Source organism: Euleptes europaea, chromosome 7 (genome assembly GCF_029931775.1).
Source record: "Euleptes europaea isolate rEulEur1 chromosome 7, rEulEur1.hap1, whole genome shotgun sequence".
In the NCBI taxonomy this organism is placed as follows: Eukaryota; Metazoa; Chordata; class Lepidosauria; order Squamata; family Sphaerodactylidae; genus Euleptes; species Euleptes europaea.
In genome coordinates this window covers 85,224,865-85,244,311 of record NC_079318.1, presented here as the reverse complement: position 1 = coordinate 85,244,311, position 19,447 = coordinate 85,224,865, and the positions used below count along the sequence as shown (strand labels likewise).

At 45.2% G+C, this 19,447-nt stretch overlaps 1 protein-coding gene and 1 non-coding gene across 2 annotated transcripts; both read right to left on the bottom strand.

The window, feature by feature from the left end:
* Window positions 1-4,331: 4,331 nt before the first annotated feature.
* TTC24 (tetratricopeptide repeat domain 24) lies at window positions 4,332-19,417 on the bottom strand. Its single transcript, XM_056853734.1, has 11 exons — window positions 18,655-19,417; window positions 15,333-15,548; window positions 12,738-12,866; window positions 10,905-11,026; window positions 9,512-9,631; window positions 8,246-8,337; window positions 7,776-7,924; window positions 7,297-7,450; window positions 6,070-6,143; window positions 5,122-5,170; window positions 4,332-4,419 (listed from the first exon to the last, which is right to left on the bottom strand). The coding sequence occupies exons 1-11, from the start codon at window positions 19,415-19,417 to the stop codon at window positions 4,332-4,334; spliced, it is 1,956 nt and encodes a 651-aa protein (XP_056709712.1).
* Window positions 15,701-15,772, bottom strand: TRNAT-UGU (transfer RNA threonine (anticodon UGU)). Its single transcript has one exon. It is a non-coding gene; the product is annotated as a tRNA-Thr (tRNA).
* Window positions 19,418-19,447: the final 30 nt, after the last annotated feature.

The following is a 19,447-nucleotide window of genomic DNA, read 5'->3' as shown; positions in this document are numbered from 1 at the left end:
CTTCCTGTGGGTTTCCCAGCAAGAGCTGGTGGGTTGCTGTTATAAGGCCATTTATTCATGGAAGGGTTTGCATTGGATTTGCCACGCTATAGAGGCACGTTTTCCCCATCTGAATTCTCAAAACTCTGCACGGCGGCTTATTGTTTGAGTTTTGAGAATATCGATGGGGGGAAAGTGCATCTAAAGAGTGGCAAATCCAATGCAAAACCTTCTATGAATAAATGGCCTTATAGAGACTGAGGGTTGGGCCTGGAGTAGACAAAACGATTTAATCCAGCAAGGCCTTTCTTGCAATTTTATGTACTGCCATAGCTAAATGAAGCCTCCATGTTCAAAGGCAGTGGGCCTCTGAATGGTAAGTGCTGCTGGAGGGAGGGGGCTATGGCCTTCAGGCCCTGCTTGGGGAGCTTCCCAGAAGCATCTGGCCGGCCAAGGGTTGCCAACCTCCAGGTGGCACCTGGAGATTTCCTGCTACTGCAGCTGATCTCCACAAAACCAAGATCAGTTCCCCTTGAGAAAATGCCTGCTTTGGAGGGTGGACTGTATGGCATTATACCCTGCAGAGGTCCCTCCCCAAACCATGCCCTCCCCAGGCTCCACCCCCAAACCTCCAGGTATTTCCCCTCCCTAGGCCAACCTCTTATGGAAAGGAAATACTTCGGGTTGCCAGGTGCCTCTTTGCCACCGGCGGGAGGTTTTTGGGTTGGAGCCTGAGGAGGGCGAGGTTTGGGGAGGGACTTCAACGCCATAAGAGTCCAATTGCCAAAGCAGCCATTTTCTCCAGGTGAACTGATCTCTATCGGCTGGAGATCAGTTGTAATAGCAGATCTCCAGCTAGTACCTGGAGGTTGGCAACCCTACAGATACTGATGTACTTTTACAGGCTGATCCTGGAAGATTCTTCTTACTTCAGCTGCCTCTGCTGATGTTTCTAACCTTTTCATCTTCTGTTGACATTTTCCAGATCGCTGGTCAGTCGGTTGGCACAGACAGACCTTGGGCTGAAACATGAAAGGTCAGCGCAAGGGGAAGGAAAAGGAGCAGGTGGGCGAACCAGGTCTCTCCCTGCCTGTGGCCAGGCAGCCCTCTGGTTACAGCAGTGCCTCCTTCTACGACCTCAGCAGCCTTCCGTCTCTCACAGAATCCACCAGTGATCCGGATTTCGAATACAGCAGTCCCTCTGAATCCACCAGCTTTTCAGAAGACACCAGCCCAGCCCACTCCGAACGTAGCAGCACCTCCCTTTCTTTAGCTTCAGACAGTTCCTTAGTGCGCACTGCCAAGCCTTCTGTGGGCAGCAGCTCCCACTTCGAACGTCAGTCAAGCGTTGAAAGCGGGCCTTCCCTCGAAAAGCCCAGCTGGGCCGCTTCTGGAGATGCCACTTCCCCTGGGCACAGCTCAGGCCTGGAAGGATGGGTGGTTGATTCTGACTCCCCGAGTCTTAGTTGCGATGGAGAAGACGCTGCTGCCTGGCCCACCGGTCTCAGTCCTTCTGGAACCGCAAGCCCCCAAAATGGTCGCAGCCCTGTCACGGCCAGTCCTGCGAGCTCTCTGGCGTCTGGACCGTCAGAACTGCCGCAGAGATCCGGCCACCCAGGAAATACAAGCCACTCGTCTTCAGAGGACGAAGGCAGCCTTGAAGGCCCTGTCAGATTTGTGGTTTATTCTCCACACATAACACTGAAGGACCTGAGAGGAGACTGTAGCTGCTGGCAAGAAAAAAAGAAGCTACCGTAAAGAGTCTTAAAGCTTACACTTTAAGGAGGTCCCTTGAATTTAACAGGGTTAGTTTGAAGGCTAGAGAGAATGAAGTGAAAATGTGTTTGAAAAGTATACCATTTTCTGTATCACAGAATTTAGATCTTAGGGAATCACTTGTAAAATTGAGGGCATTAAGCAAGGTCACGTAACCAAAGGCCGATTGCCATGAATTTTCCAGAAACAACTCACTTGCCAGTTAGAAGTCTCCAGGACCCAGGAAGCAATTGTGCATGCTGTTTGGTTGACAGAGTGTACATTTTTATAATTCTCTCAATAATAAATGCAGTATATGATGTACTACATCATATTTATAATTCCCGACATGACAAATCACACACTACACATGAACTAAAAAGGTAATCAGTATGTTAGAAGATCATGGATTCAGTCTAAAGAGCATGGGTATAATCTTATGCTCATATTACACTCAGGTACAATTTTAAACTGGGTAACTTTAAAGGCTGTGAAAAAATATAATTAATATTTTTAAAATCCAGTTCATTTTAAAAATATGGATTTAATCCACACAACTGTACCTTATTGCTTTATTTCCATAAAACAGACAGTTTTAAAAGCTATGCCATTATATAAAAAAATATGCCATTGTGTAAAAAAAAAAAAGGCTACTTGAGGAATCCAATTTTCTAAGCAAAATATGCTCGCGGATGAGGCGAGCTGACCCCTCCCTCTTCCAGCAGCTGACCTGGTAGCCCTTTTCTAGAAGATCCCTTCTCCACGGTGTTCATGATTTGGGCAGTTATATGCATTATATGTTTCAAGGCACAGATCAGTCACCATCACATCAAAACTGCTGAGAATACAGACCAGCAGATGTAGTGAAGTTGAACACATGTGAACACACGAAGCTGTCTTATACTGAATCATCAAAGTCAGTATTGTCTACTCAGACCAACAGCGGCTCTCCAGGGTCTCAGGCATCACCTACTTGCCTAGTCCCTTGAACTGGGGATGCCGGGGATTGAACCTGGAACCTTCTGTGTGCCAAGGTCCATCAATGGCTACTAGCCATGATGAGTAAAGGGAACATCCATATTCGGAGGCAGTAAACCTCTGAAATCCAGTACTAGGAGGAAACACCAAGGGAAGGTCAATGCCTCTATGCCTTGTTTGTTTGGCCCTCCAGGGCAACTGGTTGGCTGCTGCGTGGAAAAGGATGCTGGAATAGATGGACCGCTAGTCTGATCCAGCAGGGCTCTTTGTCTATTCTAGTTTGGGGCGAAAAATCTCCAATAGGTTCTATTGGTCTTTATGGCCCCACCCCTCTTGTGGCCGCTCGCCAATGGCCACATTCCTCCTCAAAGAGTCGGACACTTTAATGCTGTTTAGTTTATTATATTTTGAATATCAATATAATTTAAAATTTTGTTTGAACTGTACAGTCCAGCTAGCAGGGCTAACGGTAGTTTCCAGGGAAACGGGAGTTTCTCAAATGGCGCCAGGTTGTGTTCTTATGCAGCAAATCAATTGTAAGACATGGGCGGGGGGGAAGATTGCACCATTAAGAGCTTTATGGGAGCAATCCTAAAACAGATGTTTGAACTTTCCCCCTGACACTCTTGGCTCACTTTCACAGCTGCGCTGACCTGCGCTAACCAAATGGGGAGCCACAATGTTGGGAAACAGGGCAGAAAAGGGTTGGGGGCCCTTCCCTACAAGGAAAAACTAAACCCATCTGAACAACATCCCTGCGAAGTGGGACATAAAATAAATAAGAAAATAAAGCATTTAGTCTCTGTAGTTAAGGGGGGGAGACAACTAAGGAAATAACTGAGCTTTATACAATTATGCCTGATGTGGAGAAAGTAGGCAGAGAGACATTTTTGACCGTCTCTTTGTACAATGCTAGCACTTTGGGTCACCTGTTAAAATCGATTGGCAGTAGATTCAGGTTAGACTATTGTCTACTTCCCCAGGCGATGCATAAATACGCTTACGGGACCCACTGCCATTCAGCTTAGAAGATTTTAAAAGGAGATTAGACAGAGGTAAGTAGCAGCCCTAACAGCCCAGACAAGTTTGTACTCATCACAGCTTGGAAGCTAAGCGGGGTTTACCATGGCCACAACTTGGAATAGAGACCACTAAGGAAGTCCAGGGTAGCTATACAGAGAAAGGCATTGGCGAACCACCTCCATTCATCTCTTGTCTTGAAAGCCCCACGAGGCAGAACTTCATGGGGTCGCCATGAGCCAGATGCGACTTTACCTTTAGTCAAAGGCACGGAAGACAGATCTATCTATGGCTGTTGACCGTTATGGCTAAATCGATCCTCCAACGTTCAGAGGCGGTGGACCTCTTAATACCGCTTGCTGGGGAGCAAGCAGCAGAGGTGGGCCTTCATATCCTATGTGTGGGCTTCCCAGAAGCATGTGACTGGCCACAGCTGGAACCAAGGTGCTGGAAGAGATCTTTTCGTCTGATCCACAAGGCGGTTCTTATGTTCTTGACTCAGCGTGGTGGAGTCTGTGGATGGGGATGAAGGCGCAGACCTTCATACGGAGGTCAGGATGCTAACTTAAGGAGTCAGCTGGTCCAGCACCAAGGGGCTGTCACATCAGGGCACACAACATAGACTTGAACCGGATCCCCTTGTTCCTGTGTTGGCAGGGCTCCGTACTTTGGCTGAAGAAGTCTGCCCTGGGAAGGGAAGAAGAAAAGCCATATCGAAGACTGAAGCTTGTTTCGTCAGAAACACCACGGAAGGACAGAGCCATCCAGGGTGTGGTTCTGGAAGTCAATGGCCTCACTTTCAAATTATGTCGTCTGAATCCACCAGCTGTAGAACTGCTGAGGTTCATTTTAGGGGAATTTCCCTGTGAATTGGACTCTCTTTTCTACTGTTAATGATCCCCAAAATCTGCTGCTTGGAGCTTCTATGTATTTCCTTATTGTGAGTACAGACTTTCATTATACATGCTTTTATTTTGTAGTCCTGCTGCTCCTACTTTAACAATGTCCTGGTTGCCACTTCTTCTATCTTTAACCATGCCCCAATGAAGACTGACTCTCACACAACCCCTTAGGTAAAACGTCAAACCATTCAATTGTAATATAATTAATTACACAATATTTACTGTTGATAGGGCTACCAACCAAGGTGGAGACTGGAGTTGGCCCCGGATTACAACTGAACTCCAGACTACAGAGATTGTTTCCCCTGGAAGACATGGCTGCTTCAGACTCTATGGTATATCATAGAGTCTAGGAGAAATAGAAGTCCTAGAGTGATATCACATCCCTGCTGAGCTCCCTTATCTCCCCAAACTCTGCCCTTCACTGGCGCTGCCCCCAAAATCTCTATGAATTTCCCAAGTTGGAGTCAGTAAAAGACCAACCTACCCCTCTAAGTTCCTCATTCTCAGATGGCCAGATTTGTATTCCTGATGGTCTGTTGAATGTGACAGAAAAAGAGCAGGGTAAACAAGAGCAGGGAGGAAAGAGAAAACTATATGATCTTAATTATGGAGAAAGATAATATTGTTCATATGATTAAAAAAACTAGTATCAGCACAGGGCTGCTAGTTGGCCGACTATGGTGCCCCTACCTGCTCTTGGGCAATTGTGCAGTGGGAGAAATAAGGAGGAATGATATAACGGACACGGTGATGTATCTTCTGGTCACCATGTCCACAAGGCTCTAGCAATTTCCCAGTCTCTATGGTGTTCACCATAGAGACTGAGGGGGTTCCTAGAGCGTCACTGACACAATTATGTAATTTCTGGGTGATCACCTGAAGGCAACATCGCTGTGTCAGTGACACTGCCCCTTCCCATGCTCTGCCCCACAAAAGCTCCCAGAGGTTGCTGGGCAGGCCTGGCAATCCTATTTCAGCAACTGTATTCAGACTTTTGCAACTTGGTGACCTGCCAAACCAAACTTTACCTTACATATGTGCAACTTGCAACCTGTTATTTCAGTGGTATGAACAGTAGTGCCTCTCTTTCTGGGCAGAGGGGACAGGGATGGATCCAGGCTAACGTTTCCATGGGTGCAAAGATTTCCACCCACAGTGTGATTTTCCTGCTTCCCCCCTCCCACGGCAGCCCAAAATGCCTCCCTGAAACTATGTTCCTTGGGATCCCCTCTCCCCCAAGAACAGGATTTCGGCGGGCAACTTGGGCTAACGCAGGCTGAGGGAAGTGGGCAAACTGTGCTGTGTGTGTGGAAATCTTGTCTGGATCCAGGCCATAGCTACTTAGGCTGAGTGAGTCCCGGCATCTCTCTGTATTAAAAAAAAAAAAGTACCACTTCACCACAGTAACTTCTGCAGTCAATGGAGCACTTACTTCTTTGTGAGTGACGGAACTTCCCATCCTGGAGGCAAGAGTGGCAGAAGGAAGATGGACACAGGGAGGTATTGCTGGGGAAAAACCAGGGTGTATATATCACTGATTCCAGAGAGGCCATATTCCCAAAAACATAATCAATGTGTTTTACATATTTCCCCCACTTTTCTGTCTCTGTGTGTGGAGAATGAGGAGAAGACAGACAACTGATGGATATGTTTGTGGAAAGTTGTCTTCCCCTCAGACCTTTTCAACTTACTTTATGCCTTACAAGTGTTTGCATCTGTATCTTTTAACAGTGTTTGTTTGCATTTTGATTATTTATTTTTTTAAATTTTCATAGGTCAGTTACATGTGGTTTGTGTTACCTATAGTTCAGAGCCCACACCCTGATTTGAGCTTCCAAACACATCAAACAAGAAAACTACAGTTCACAGTTGCATGCCTGCTTCATTTTCCCATCAGCTTGGTTCTCTAGTATCTAGGAACTCCAAAAGCACCACAGTGTTGTGTAGTAGAGTGTCAAACTAGGATCTGAGAGACCCAGATTCGAAGCTTGCTGGGTGACCTTGGGGCAGTCAACCTCTCTTAGCCTAATCTTCCTCACAGGGTTGTTATGAGGATAAACTGGAGAAAGGGGGAAACGATGCATGCCACCCTGAGCTTCTTGAAGGAAGGTCAGAACAAAACTGTACTCCACAAATAATAAATCAGCTGTAACTATAGTTTGTCATTCTGAATGTCTTATCAAACCAGGGTTTGGTAGCCCATGGTTTGGAAGCCCAGTGCAACCAGTATGGCTTCTGGCTTGCTGACCAATCGCAACCCACACTTTGTCAAGTCCAGATGTTTCACAAGAGATAAACCATGGTTGAAAATCCTGTTGTGAAGTGTGAACTGAACCAATACACATGAACACATGAAGCTACCTTATACTGAATCATCAGACCCTTGGTCCATCAGTCAGTATTGTCTACTCAGACCGGCAGCGGCTCTCCAGGGTCTCAGGCAGAAGTCTTTCACATCACCTACTTGCCTACTCCCTTTAACTGGAGATGCCGGGGATCGAACCTGGGACCTTCTGCATGCCAAGCAGATGCTCTACCACTGAGCTACAGCACAATCTTTACATAATTTTAAGCTTCCAAGCAGGTTTCTTTTTAGATGTTATGGACAACTGAAGCTTCTCAGCACCTTCTGGAAGTACCTGTTGCTCTCTGAGCTCACCTGTTAGCCTGTGTCTGGTTGCGGTAGTCGGAAGCCACCTTGGGCTGATCACCCCCTTCAGTGCTATTGCTGGCCAGGATCGCCTGGCCATTTGGAATTCGGAGAGTGGGAATTCTGTCTCGGTGGGCTGCCTGCTTGGCGGCAGCTACCATCTCTAAAAGCAAGGCAAAAGGTTAAGAAGCTGTGCAGTCTCCGAGGCCTGGAATACAGCAGCTTGCCGGCACTATTTCTGTTCATGCACCAAGAACCAGTTTGACACTTAACCAGAGTTAGCATATTCCAGTTTTCCCCAGGCTGGGGAAGGATTTGCAAATTATGGAATATTTGCTGTTGATTCAAATGGTACAAAGTAATCATTCCTAGGGTTGCCTTGGTCTAGGATGAGGCCCGAATCAAAATCTGCATGCCTGGGCAAACGCCTGCACCTCAAGCAGGCTGTGGAAGCAAGGCCCAGAAACACTGCGAGCAACTTTATTTACCGGGGACTCCGTAAACAGCTTGCTGTGCTTTCATCTGGCTATTCTGGGGGATCCCTGCTTCTCCCTGTGGTGGAGGTCTCTGGTTCAACGGGGCGTGCTCGGGCTTCTCCTCCACAGGCTGTGCCCGATGGCTCTGCGGTGCAAAGGATCTGCACATGGACAGAAAAGAGCATCAGGATTTTGAGGTGGTGCATTCAGACAACGCAGAATCGATTCTTCCTTGTATGTGACAGGGCAGCGTAAACACCTGACTTACCTTCAGCAGCCATGTTACTTTGCCTGACAAAGGCCACCATGAGGTACACTGATATATTCACCTCAGCCCAGGACAGTTTCTTTGTTTTCCATTTCAATCATTTAAAGTCTCCCCACTTCTGTGTAAAGCCCTCTGGGTGGATACACAAAACGGGGAAGGATATCCCAGGACTCATTATGTATGGCGCCGGAGACAGCACCGTCCCCCTACTTACGACTCGCTAGTGTGAGGCAAATTCTCGTTCTTGTGGTGTAGCGGCATGGTGAACCGGACTTGGCTTGAGGCCTGGGATGTAGGAATATGCTTCTAAAGAGAGAGGCAAAAAGAGAAGCATAAATGGAAGGAACCTGAGGGATGATCCCAGCCAACTGCCTCACTTTAAAAAAAAGTCTCCCATTGTGTTATAGTGAATAGAGTTTCAGACTAGGGCTGTGGAAGGGGAAACTTGGGTTTAAATCCCTGCTAAGCCATGAAGTTCACAGAAAAACGTTAGGCCACACATTCCCTCTTAGCCTCATCTACTCGAAAAAACAGGAGGTGAGGAATCTACACTTCCCTGAGCTCCTTGGAAGCAGGGTGGACTAACCATTTAATAAATATGTCACTTTAGATATTTATTTATTTACTTCATTTATATCCCTCCTTTCTCCCTAATGGAGACCCGAGGTGGCTTACATAATTCCACCCCTCCGTTTTATGCAAACAACAACCCTGTGAGGTAAGTTAGGCTGAGAGTATGTGAATGGCCCATGGTCACCCAGTAAGCTTCCATGGCAAAGTGGGGATGTGAATTTGGTTTTCCCAGGTAGAAGTAATAGTGGTAGAAGAAGAAAAAGAAGAGTTGGCTTTTATATTCTGCTTTTCTCCACCTTTTAAGGAGTCTCAAACTGGTTTACAATCTCCTTCCCTTCCTCTCTCCACAACAGACACCTTGTGAGGTAGGTGGGGCTGAGAGAGTTCAGAGAGAACTGTGACTAGCCCAAGGCCACCCAGCTGGCTTCATGTGTAGGATCGAGGAAATCAACCCAGTTCCGCTGCTTTTCTACTGTTCCACTATCTTCGTTTTAGATCAAATACATGTTGTTGAAAATAGGATAAATAAATCCTACTGTGAAAAGTAGATAGTTTTTCCTACTGGGAAGAATGGAAGAGGTAAAGAGATTCCCACCACTCTCTGCTGAGGTTGCTCACTGCAACCCCAGGAAGATTTCAGCAAAGCAGTTAAGGGTGCCCTAAAAGAGCCATGGACCCCAGCCAGTCCATAGCTTCTGGTGAGATTTCCCCCAAATTAATTTTCCTCAAAGAAGCTTTTCTGTTTGCCAGTTTTCTTTCAGTGATCATTCCGTCCCAGACATTAAGGCTGTTTATTAACATTCTGTGACATCATAGCAGCTCAGCCAATGACCAAAAGGTGTTCAGAAGCTTGAGTTCACTTTATTTCTAAAAGATTGTGCTATAGTACAGTGAACTAATAACGCACCATGGGAGCAGCGGGTGAGATCCCTCTACTGTGGGAGAAACGGCTGTTCATAGAAAGCTTGGATTGGAGGGCGTCAGTCAGTTTGTTCACGATTCTCTCCTGAGCTGTTTCCGAGACATCCTGCAGGTTAAGAATAACATATCCATGGCAGAGTTTACTCAGAGAAACTGGGCTGCCTGCCGGTTGACAACCTTTAAAGTCGATTAACAGCGCAATCCTAAATAGAGTTACACCCTTGTAAACCCAACAACGTCAATGGGTTTAGATAGGTGTAACCCTGCTCAGGATTGCACTGTAATTATTTGGCAATGATTGTCAAATAGCAGATTACATGTATGGAGTATGAAGCTTTAGCATGGTTGCATTTTCTTTTAGGGTCCTGAAAGGAAGGGGAAGTTTTTTTCTAAACAAAGTTCTGCTTACTATTTACTAAGCAATCTTTGAGATTTTCTTCTGGGCCTCAGTTATGCCTGTCTATAAAATGGAACCAATAACCACAGTCTGATGCTTGAGATGAAATAAGCCTTGGGAAGAAAGGCATCTTCTTACAGTCCAGGGTCCTAGGGACAAAGCATTGGATTTCCTCCATGTGGAAAAGCAAACACTAATTCAGAAAATGTATTATGCCACGGTTTGCATTATCCACCAGATATTAGAAACATGAGCCATGGTTTGAGCATTGCAATGTACAAAAGGCAAACCAAGACCGAGAACAGATTGTTGTCATGTTTTCCATTCTTGAATTACAGCTAGATGTAGAGGTACAAGCAAAATCGCTAATGGAGGGTTATCAATTCTGACATCCAAAGCATAATTAGCACAAACCATGGTGAGCAAACCTACTTAAACCCATGGCTTCTGAATGTTTTGCCGTGGTTGTTAACTATGACTTGTCAATTCAGACACCATGCCAAACCACAGTTAAACTTCCCTGTCTGTGATATGGCATGTGATCTGAAGGGAGCCAAAAACCTCAGCTGTTCTAAGTAAAGCTAGGTGAGTGTTATTCAGTGGACTTCATCCCAGAGAATTAAAGAGGAGACACATATTAGCCATTTCTTGCAGACATATATCTCCCACAATATATCACGTCAACTTTGCCAAGTAACAAAACCTTTTGCTTCTGAGGTAATACAATATGTAACACCACTGTGTGATCCACAAGTAATAAATACCTCTTCACTTGGTGCAATCTTGCAACAATTCATGCTTACCCAATGATTCCAGACACCTAGATTCTGGATTCTCTAAGTGCTATCACACATCTGGTTTTCACTCCAGCTAAAGTTAGCTGCAATTCATTTTAATATAAGGTCAGGTCAGCAACAGGTCAGATTATATTGGAAAATTATTGGCTGACACTTAACGTAGAGTCATATATGACAAGTTTTACCTGGCATTTTGAGAGCAGCGTCAGAGCCTCTTTGTAATGCAAAATGGACTTCTCGGGATCTCCCAGGTGGAAGCGTGAGGCCCCGAGTCCTTCACAAGCTTGCCACTGCCCTTGGAAATCATCTGCAGACAGACAGGAAGGGGGTTACCGCACTTGTATTCCTAGCAATGTATTAAGAGTTTGAAAACGTTATAAAAAATACTGTTCGCACTTTCTATGTATTCCCACTGATGTATTAAGAGTTTGAAAATGTAATAAAAAATACTGTTCGCACTTTGTTTGGCCCTTTAGCTGTGAAGACGTCTTCCAACCATTTATAAGCCGTGGTATCCAAAAACCCTTTTAAAGCGATGTTTTTTATAACGTTTTCAAACTCTTAATACATCGCTGGGAATACAAAGTGCGGTAACGTGTTGGGGAAAGGGACACAGAACATCAGAATATGGAAAGAGCCCTGCTGAATCAGACCGAGGGGCCATCTAGTCCAGGATCCTGTTTCCAACACAGACTGACCACATGAATCTTGGGGAGTGGAGCAATTTGACTTGATGTATCTTTTTAAAAAATTTTGAATGGCAGTGAGAGAATATGCTTTTGTCTAAGCCTACCAAAGACTAACAGGTTGGAGTGGAAACAAAAGTAAATGTAATTGTTGCTACTGATATATGCACTATTGCTTGAGTTTTGCTTACAATCAGCCCAGGTATCTTAAGCTGTTTATGCTTGGTAATTAGCAGCGAGTTCCAGGCTGAAGTGCCCCACATATTTTTTTGAGTTCTTCATGCTGAACTGTCATTCCAGAAGTTACTGTGAAGCCTGCGCATGCCTGCTTCCCATTTCTTAAGAGCCCCTTTAACACATGCTCTGTCTCTGCCTCAAAGCATCCACTCAAGGAAGCATGAAGAATCACTGCCGCTATGCAAACGAAGGAAAAAAGGAGCAGGTGAGTGGGGGGGGGTGGAATTTGTTTCTCCTCTTGCATTGAGACTGTGAATAGGCATTTTAAAGGTCGGATTTAAAAAAGGAGCTTTGAGCAAGCATCAAAATCGACCCTGCATAAATTGCCTTGGCTTAAGGGACTTCCAGGGATAGTATTTGCCCAGCAAAGCTTCCTAGGCTGTTTCTGACTGGCTGTTAAAGGAGAATGCCTAAGGGCACTGATTTTAGGCAAGGTAAGGCTTGGGAGATAAACAGGAGGGAAGAGCGATGCACTGCAAATAAGGAAGTGGCTTATAGAAGGGCCAGCTAAGAGACGAAGCAGCTTAGAAGCTACCTTCCAGATTCTGCAAAGTGGGTTTTATAAAAATATATAAAAATAAAATCTTCCTTTATTATTCAGTGTTTATAAATCATAATATGGATCTTAGAGAAGTAACATGTTCAGACAGTGACGCAAACAGAAAGTAGGGATGCCAGCCTCCAGGTGGGACCTGGGGATCCCCCGGAATTACAGCTCATCTCCAGACCTCAGAGATTAGTTCCCCTGGGGAAAATGGATACTTTGGAGGGTGGACTCTATGGCCTTGTACCCCACTGAGGTCCCTGTCCTCCCCAGGCCCCATCCATAAATCTCTAGGAGTTTTCCAACCTGGATCTGGCAACCCTACCCCCCCCCCATCCCCCACCAGTGGCCAGGGGGGACCTGGCAACCCTAACAGAGAGAGATAGAAACATAATATTAATATTAATAAAACATTAGTAAACAGTTACAAAAATATTTTGTTAAGGATTGCAAAGTAGGTGATCTTTCTTAGGACCTTTTGGAGTAAGGGAATGTTGGGTGGGCAGGGTTTTCCCTTTTCCTGGGTATCTATTTTCAACCTCTTTACTCACCTGAGTCCTTGAAGGCCTGCAGGGCATGAAGATAATTTTCTCCAGCCGCTTCATGATCATCCAGCTGGCTAAACGCATAGGCCAAGTTACCAAAACATTGTCCCTGGGCTCTCCTGTTCCCCAGGGCACCTGTACAACGTGACACAGAATCCGTAAGTCCCAGAACCTGTCACACCTAGTATCACCTCATAATTTTATGGCCCTCCTCCAATTTTCAGCAACAGCTGAAGTCAAACAGACGAAGTTTGTCCTGTCACTTGATCATGATGCCAACTTGGTTTAGTGGTTAGTGTCGAACTAAAGGTCTGTGAGACCCAGGTTCCAGCCCCGCTCCTGCCCACTCTGCCATGAGCAGTCCCTTGCTATCAAACTAATCTCCCTCAGTGGCCTGTGAGGACAAAATGGGCCCCTGTTGCAGAAAAAAATGGGGTATAAATAGCAAAAGAGCCCTGTGGGGCAGAGTGGTAAGCTGCAGTACTGCACTCCAAGCTCTGCTCACGACCTGAGTTCGATCCCGATGGAAGTCGGTTTCAGGTAGCCGGCTCAAGGTTGACTCAGCCTTCCATCCTTCCCAGGTCAGTAAAATGAGGACCCAGCTTGCTGGGGGTAAAGGGAAGACGACTGGGGAAGGCACTGGCAAACCACCCCGTAAACAAAGTCTGCCTAGTAAAAGTCGGGATGTGACGACACCCCATGGGTCAGGAATGACCCGGTGCTTGCACAGGGGACCTTTACCTTTATAAATAGAAAGTAAATAAACTTTACCTGATGAGTATCTGCGTGTCCAGCTGTTGTTAAAGGCACTAGAATTATAAAGGTATCCCAAGGTATGACTAAACTGAGGCTATCGTACTTTGGTTACATTATGAGAAGACAGGAGTCACTGGAAAAGACAATCATGCTAGGGACAGTTGAGGGTGTCAACGAAATGGGTCCCCATAATTCCTTGTGTTATAATTTCTTTGGTTCAGGCTTGTGGCCTACTCTAGATTGATATTAAACTCTGAGTGGTTGGCATACAAACATTCCAGCCTGCAATTTATTGCCGTGGGAATGGTTTCATTTTTGAGAGATTCACTCCTGTGGGGGGAAGAGATAAGATGCAGCTGTGAACTGTGAGGCCGTTTACAACTTGCTTCCTCCCTAAATTGAAGGTCGTTAAATCACCAGGGCAACTGATCTGTCCGACAAGGTCTTATCTCTTGCTGATGAGTACCAGGTGAATTGGGTTCTGCGGGCCCAAGCTCCCCTTTTGACATACCCTGATGCGAGAGTGGAGCAATGTTTGACACATCAATTAATTACTGGTTTATGGATTGCCTCGCAGTCTCATTGGACAATGTGGGCTCACTCTTTTGGGACTGCTAGGATAAAAATGGCCAGTTGATAGTCATTATGAATGCTTGGGATATGCTACGGCATGGCAGCTTCATAAAAAACCCATTTTGATTTGCCCTTTTAGGGGGACTTGCTCTCAGACTGACTATGGAAACAACTCTGGATGCTGTACCAAGATGCTATGACTTTTGTGGAACCGGTAAACCTTATTTGAAACTTGCCTAAAGCTTTGCTAAACTTTTGAACCTAAGAAATCTTACTGTTAAACTGTTAGCTGTGTTAAACTTGTTGTTATTTTCTGCTTAAACTACTTCATGAGTCTTTTGTCTTTCTGTAACTAGCACAAATCTTTGGAATAAATATTTAACCTATATTTTGGTTGTGTTCATTGACTTTGGAGGCTTCATTTCTAAATCTTAGTGCCTTATTGTTTTGTGGGTCCACCTACCAACACACAAATTTTTGTCTGTGTAAATTCTCCCCCTGCCGGGCCTCCTACCTTGCAGGGTGAGTTTTACGCACGAATTTGGTATCAGCAGGCAAAGGTTGCCCTTATCCTCTGCCTGAGGCTAACTGATTGAATAAGGGCTGGTTACCCGCTGAGCTCAGGAAGGCTTCCTGTGTTCAGTGTTTTGGTTAGAAGTAACTTTGGGACCACCTTTACAGAGGCCTGCCCAGCGGAGGCAGGGCGGCTTTCCTCTACAGAAGGAAGCAGGAAAAGAGAAAGACCCAACAAGAGATGATTGACTCAATAAAGGAAGCCACAGCCAGTTTGCAAGACCTGAGCAAGGCTGTCAAAGATAGGACATTTTGGAGGACTTTGATTCATAGGGTCACCAAGAGTCAGAAGCAACTTGACAGTACTTAACACACACATATCCAGGGTATAGATTTTTGTTAAACTTTTCCTGATTATGGTGATAATAACAGTTATGTTTCGGACTTCTAGGTCTGGCCTAAAGTGGCCTTAGAGAAATCAAACTCCATGACAAAGGGAACAGTAAATGTTTCTTAATGGCTGAAGATACTCCTCTCAATGGACCTTATTTACTCGTTTATTGATTTATCTTATTTTACAAAATGTATACCCTGCCTTTCTATCCTCTTAAGGGTCACCAAAGTGGCTAACAAATTAAAACAGACATATTAAAATCACATCTTAAAAACCATGAAAGCCAACAAAAACATATAATTAAAACAATTAAACCCAGAGCTAAAATTTTAAAAAACTGGTTGGTGTTCTTCCCAGCAACCTACTGTGTAGTGAAGCGGCTCTCCGGTGAAACCCCACAGCTGTGCTGAAATTCTCGAGGGTGTTGTGTACTGCGCCCAGGTTCTGAAGGACGATCGCTTCCTTATACCGGTTGTCAGTGTCGCTTTGGCAGAGCGGAAGAGCTTTCTCAAAGCTCTCAGCCGCTAAGGAGAAGATTTTGAGCTGAGAGTAGCTGAGCCCAATATCATTGTAGAGTTTCCCTGCAAAATCCAAAACAGAGAGAGGGAGAGAATATTCACATGAAACTGCCTTATACTGAATCAGACCCTTGGTCCATCAAAGTAAGTATTGTCTACTCAGACCAGCAGAGGCAGAGACCTTTCACATCACCTACTTGCCTAGTCCTTTTAACTGGAGATGCCGGGGCTTGAACCTGGGACCTTCTGCATACAAAGCAGATGCTCTACCACTGAGCCATGGCCCCTCTATTATCAGCTATTATTCTATTATTCATTGAAGGGTATCTGAATTTGTTTACATTTTAAAGTGGTAGCCATGAATTTGCGTTAATCTTCATTTCATTTCATTAACCTTTATTGGCATACCAAAAGACAGAGATAAAAAAAAAAAAAACAATATACCTCCAAAGGGCTATACATATAAGTTACAGTCGGGTTAATAAAACTTTTCTTGTTCTTTAAGAACTCCTGTAAGAAATTCAGCCACGGTAGCCTTAATTTTAGGATCATGGTCACTCAAAAGAAATTTGCATTTCACTTCATTACTCCTGTATGTCTTGTACTGGAGCAAAGTAGATAGCAGTTTATCCCGCAGAGTCACATAGAAGGGGCAATCTAAAAGGATGTGGTCAATTGTATCTAACAAGTTTAAACCGCATGTGCATAGGCGTTCATGCCTAGGGATCTGGAGGTATCGGCCGATTTGCGTTAATCAAGTGTCAAGAGTTGAACCCATAGGGTTGGATCCACTGGAATGTTTCCACAGGTGGATGGATTCCCACCAACAGTGGAGAGCGACTTTTTTTGCTTCCCCCTTTGCTGATGCCCAATATTCCCCCCTGAAATGGAGCTCCTGGGGCTGAGGCAGAAAGGGTAGGGCTGCCAGCTCTGGGTTGGGAAATTCCTGGAGATTTTAGGGTTGGAACCTGGGGAGGGCAGGCTTTGGGAAGGAGAAGGACCTCAGTGCAGTATAACAGTATAATGCCACTGTGTCCACCTTCCTAGCAGCCATTTTCTCCAGAGGAACTGATCTCTGTCGTCTGGAGATATGTTGGGATTCCAGGAGAGGCACCACCTGAAGACTATGTTATTAGTCACAAGCTTTATACTTGTGACTAATAACATAGAATACTGTACTTACCTTCTGAGCTATTTCTTCTTATACCTATACTGAGTTCATACTATAATAATTGAGTATAGAGGTGTGATTTTGTTTTCCTACAACCTGAAGACTGGCAACCCTAAGACAGGGGCAGGTGAGAAAATCACACTTCGCAGGTGGAAATACTTATATCCGATCCAATTTATAATCTCCATCTTTTACTTTTCAAAAACGAACCCGTTTGGAATCAGGCTGCAGGGTTTAAATGCAATCAGCCATCTGGTTAACGATAACAATAATTCTGATCTACCATAAAAGGTGCCCCTGATTAACCAGGCAGCAGATTTTAAATTTAAATCTTCGTTTTAATACGAACACTTAAAAAAACTACAGATGGCAAGTGCCGTCTTAGAAGACCCACTGTTGCTGGGTGAGCGCCGCATTGTCCAATATCCTGTCCCCGTGGCAGCAGGCCTTTATGTTTCTTGGTTCTTGTAGGTTATCCAGGCTGTGTAACCGTGGTCTTGGTATTTTCTTTCCTGACGTTTCGCCAGCAGCTGTGGCAGGCATCTTCAGAGGAGTAACACTGAAGGACAGTGTCTCTCAGTGTCAAGTGTGTAGGAAGAGTAATATATAGTCAGAAAGGGGTTGGGTTTGAGCTGAATCATTGTCCTGCAAAAAGTAACAAAGGTCTGGTTCAGGTTCGTAGATGACACATTTACTATTTGGAGCCATGGTGAAGAAAAATTAATGGACTTTCTAAACCATCTTAATAATATCCATCCAAACATTCAGTTTACCATGGAAAAGGAAATTGAGGGTAAACTCCCATTTCTTTATACCCTTGTCATCCATAAAAAAACTTTCAGTTAGGTCACAAGGTCTACCGGAAACCAACTCACACAGATCGCTACTTACACAAAAACTCCAACCACCACCCCCGACAGAAAAGAGGAATAATCAAAACATTAATGGACCGTGCAAGACGGATCTGTGAACCACAGTTTCTCAAGGAAGAAACTAATCATCTAAATCACGCACTGCTAGCAAACGGCTATTCCAAGAATGAAATCAGGGCCATTAAACCAAACAAAAATCAGAAAACTCAGGAAAAACAGTCTCCCATAGGAAAGGTATTCTTGCCATTTATTAAAGGAGTCGCTGATAGGATGGAGAAACTTTTGAAAAAACATAACCTACAAACTGTGTTTAAACCCACCAAGACAAAACAACAAATGCTACGATCAGCCAAAGACAAAAGAGACCCCCTCACCTCTGCAGGAGTATATCGTATACCTTGCAGCTGTGGACAAGTTTACATCGGGACAACAAAACGCAGCATACAAACAAGGATAAAAGAACATGAAAGATACTGCAGACTTGGCCAACCTGAGAAATCAGCAGTGGCTGAACATGGACTGACACAAACAGGACACAGGGTCTTATTCCAAGACACTGAAAGACTGGATAATTCTACCAACTATTTTGTCAGATTGCACAGAGAAGCCATTGAAATTCATAAACATCAGCACAACTTTAACAGAAAAGAAGAGAGTTTAAGAATGAATAAGGCTTGGCTTCCTGTCTTGAAAACCACCAGACTAACAAAGACTACAGTCCACAATAGCCATGCAGATTAGCTTTGGATTTCACACATTAACAGATCACTTCAGGATACAATGGTTCCATATTAACATACCACACCCTCATTAGCACATTATCTGGATACTTACAGGACAATGGTTAGCACATTACCTTTGTTACTTTTTGCAGGACAATGATTCAGCTCAAACCCAACTCCTTTCTGACTATATATTACTCTTCCTACACCCTTGACACTGAGAGACACTGTCCTTCAGTGTTCCTCCTCTGAAGATGCCTGCCACAGCTGCTGGCGAAACGTCAGGAAAGAAAATACCAAGACCACGGTTACACAGCCTGGATAACCTACAAGAACCAATGAACTCTGACCGTGAAAGCCTTCGACAATATTTATGTTTCTGTTCGTCCGTCCCTAACACATACCCAGCAGGGCTTTGTTTGAGATTTGGTCACACAACAGGCGACACTCGTTCAACACCTTGACGATCTCGCTGGCCCCATGCTGCCGGCTTCGCAGCAGGTGTTTGCCGGCTTCATTGAGGGCCGTCGCAGCCGCTTCCAGGCTGTTGACTTCCGCATAGGCCCGGCCAGCTTCCAGGAAACACTGGGCGGCTCGCGAAGGGTCTTCCATGCCCAAGTAGCACATGCCCATTTTCATGTACGTGCCGGCCTCGCTCCCGGCCTGGGCGGAATGGTAGTGGCCCTGGGCTTTGCGGAAGTACTCCAAAGCTTTGGGGAAATCCTGCAGCCCTTCGTGGGCGGCGCCCATATTGAAGAAAAGGTCCCCCTGATGCTCGGCGGCTTCGCCTTCCTTGGGCTGGGATCTGAGGAGGAGCTCCAAGCCCTTTTCGGGTCGGCCGCACTCGACGTAGGCCGCGCCCAGATTGAAAGCACAAATCTTCTGGGCCTGCCTGCTTGCGGTTTCTAAGGAAAGGGCAAACGCCCTGTTGAAACTTTGCAAGGCCTCCTCCTCTTTGCCGAGAAGCAGGGCCTGGTGTCCCGCTTTGGTGAGGTCTTCGACCTCAACGTCTCTTTTTGAGGGCTCTGCACGTTCTTGCTCTAGTTCAGCCGCTGCCTCTGCTTTTCCTTTCAATTTCTTCTTTTTCTTCCCAGATACCTGAAGTTCCAAACTTTGTTGTTGCTGGGGGACCTCTGGTTCCAGAGTGGAGGAATTTTCTGAAGCCATCAGTGACTGAGGGGATGGGAGTCCATTGGC

Bases quoted from the DNA above. Each gene is read 5' to 3' on its own strand.
- TTC24 (XM_056853734.1), bottom strand. From the start codon at position 19,417: ATGGCTTCAGAAAATTCCTCCACTCTGGAACCAGAGGTCCCCCAGCAA. The intron at 11,027-12,737 runs GTGAGTAAAGAG...GTCTGTCTGCAG, and splicing joins GCAGGCCTTCAAGGACTCAG to ATGATTTCCAAGGGCAGTGG. The intron at 4,420-5,121 runs GTAGGTTGGTCT...TTCCCTTCCCAG, and splicing joins AGAATGAGGAACTTAGAGGG to GGCAGACTTCTTCAGCCAAA.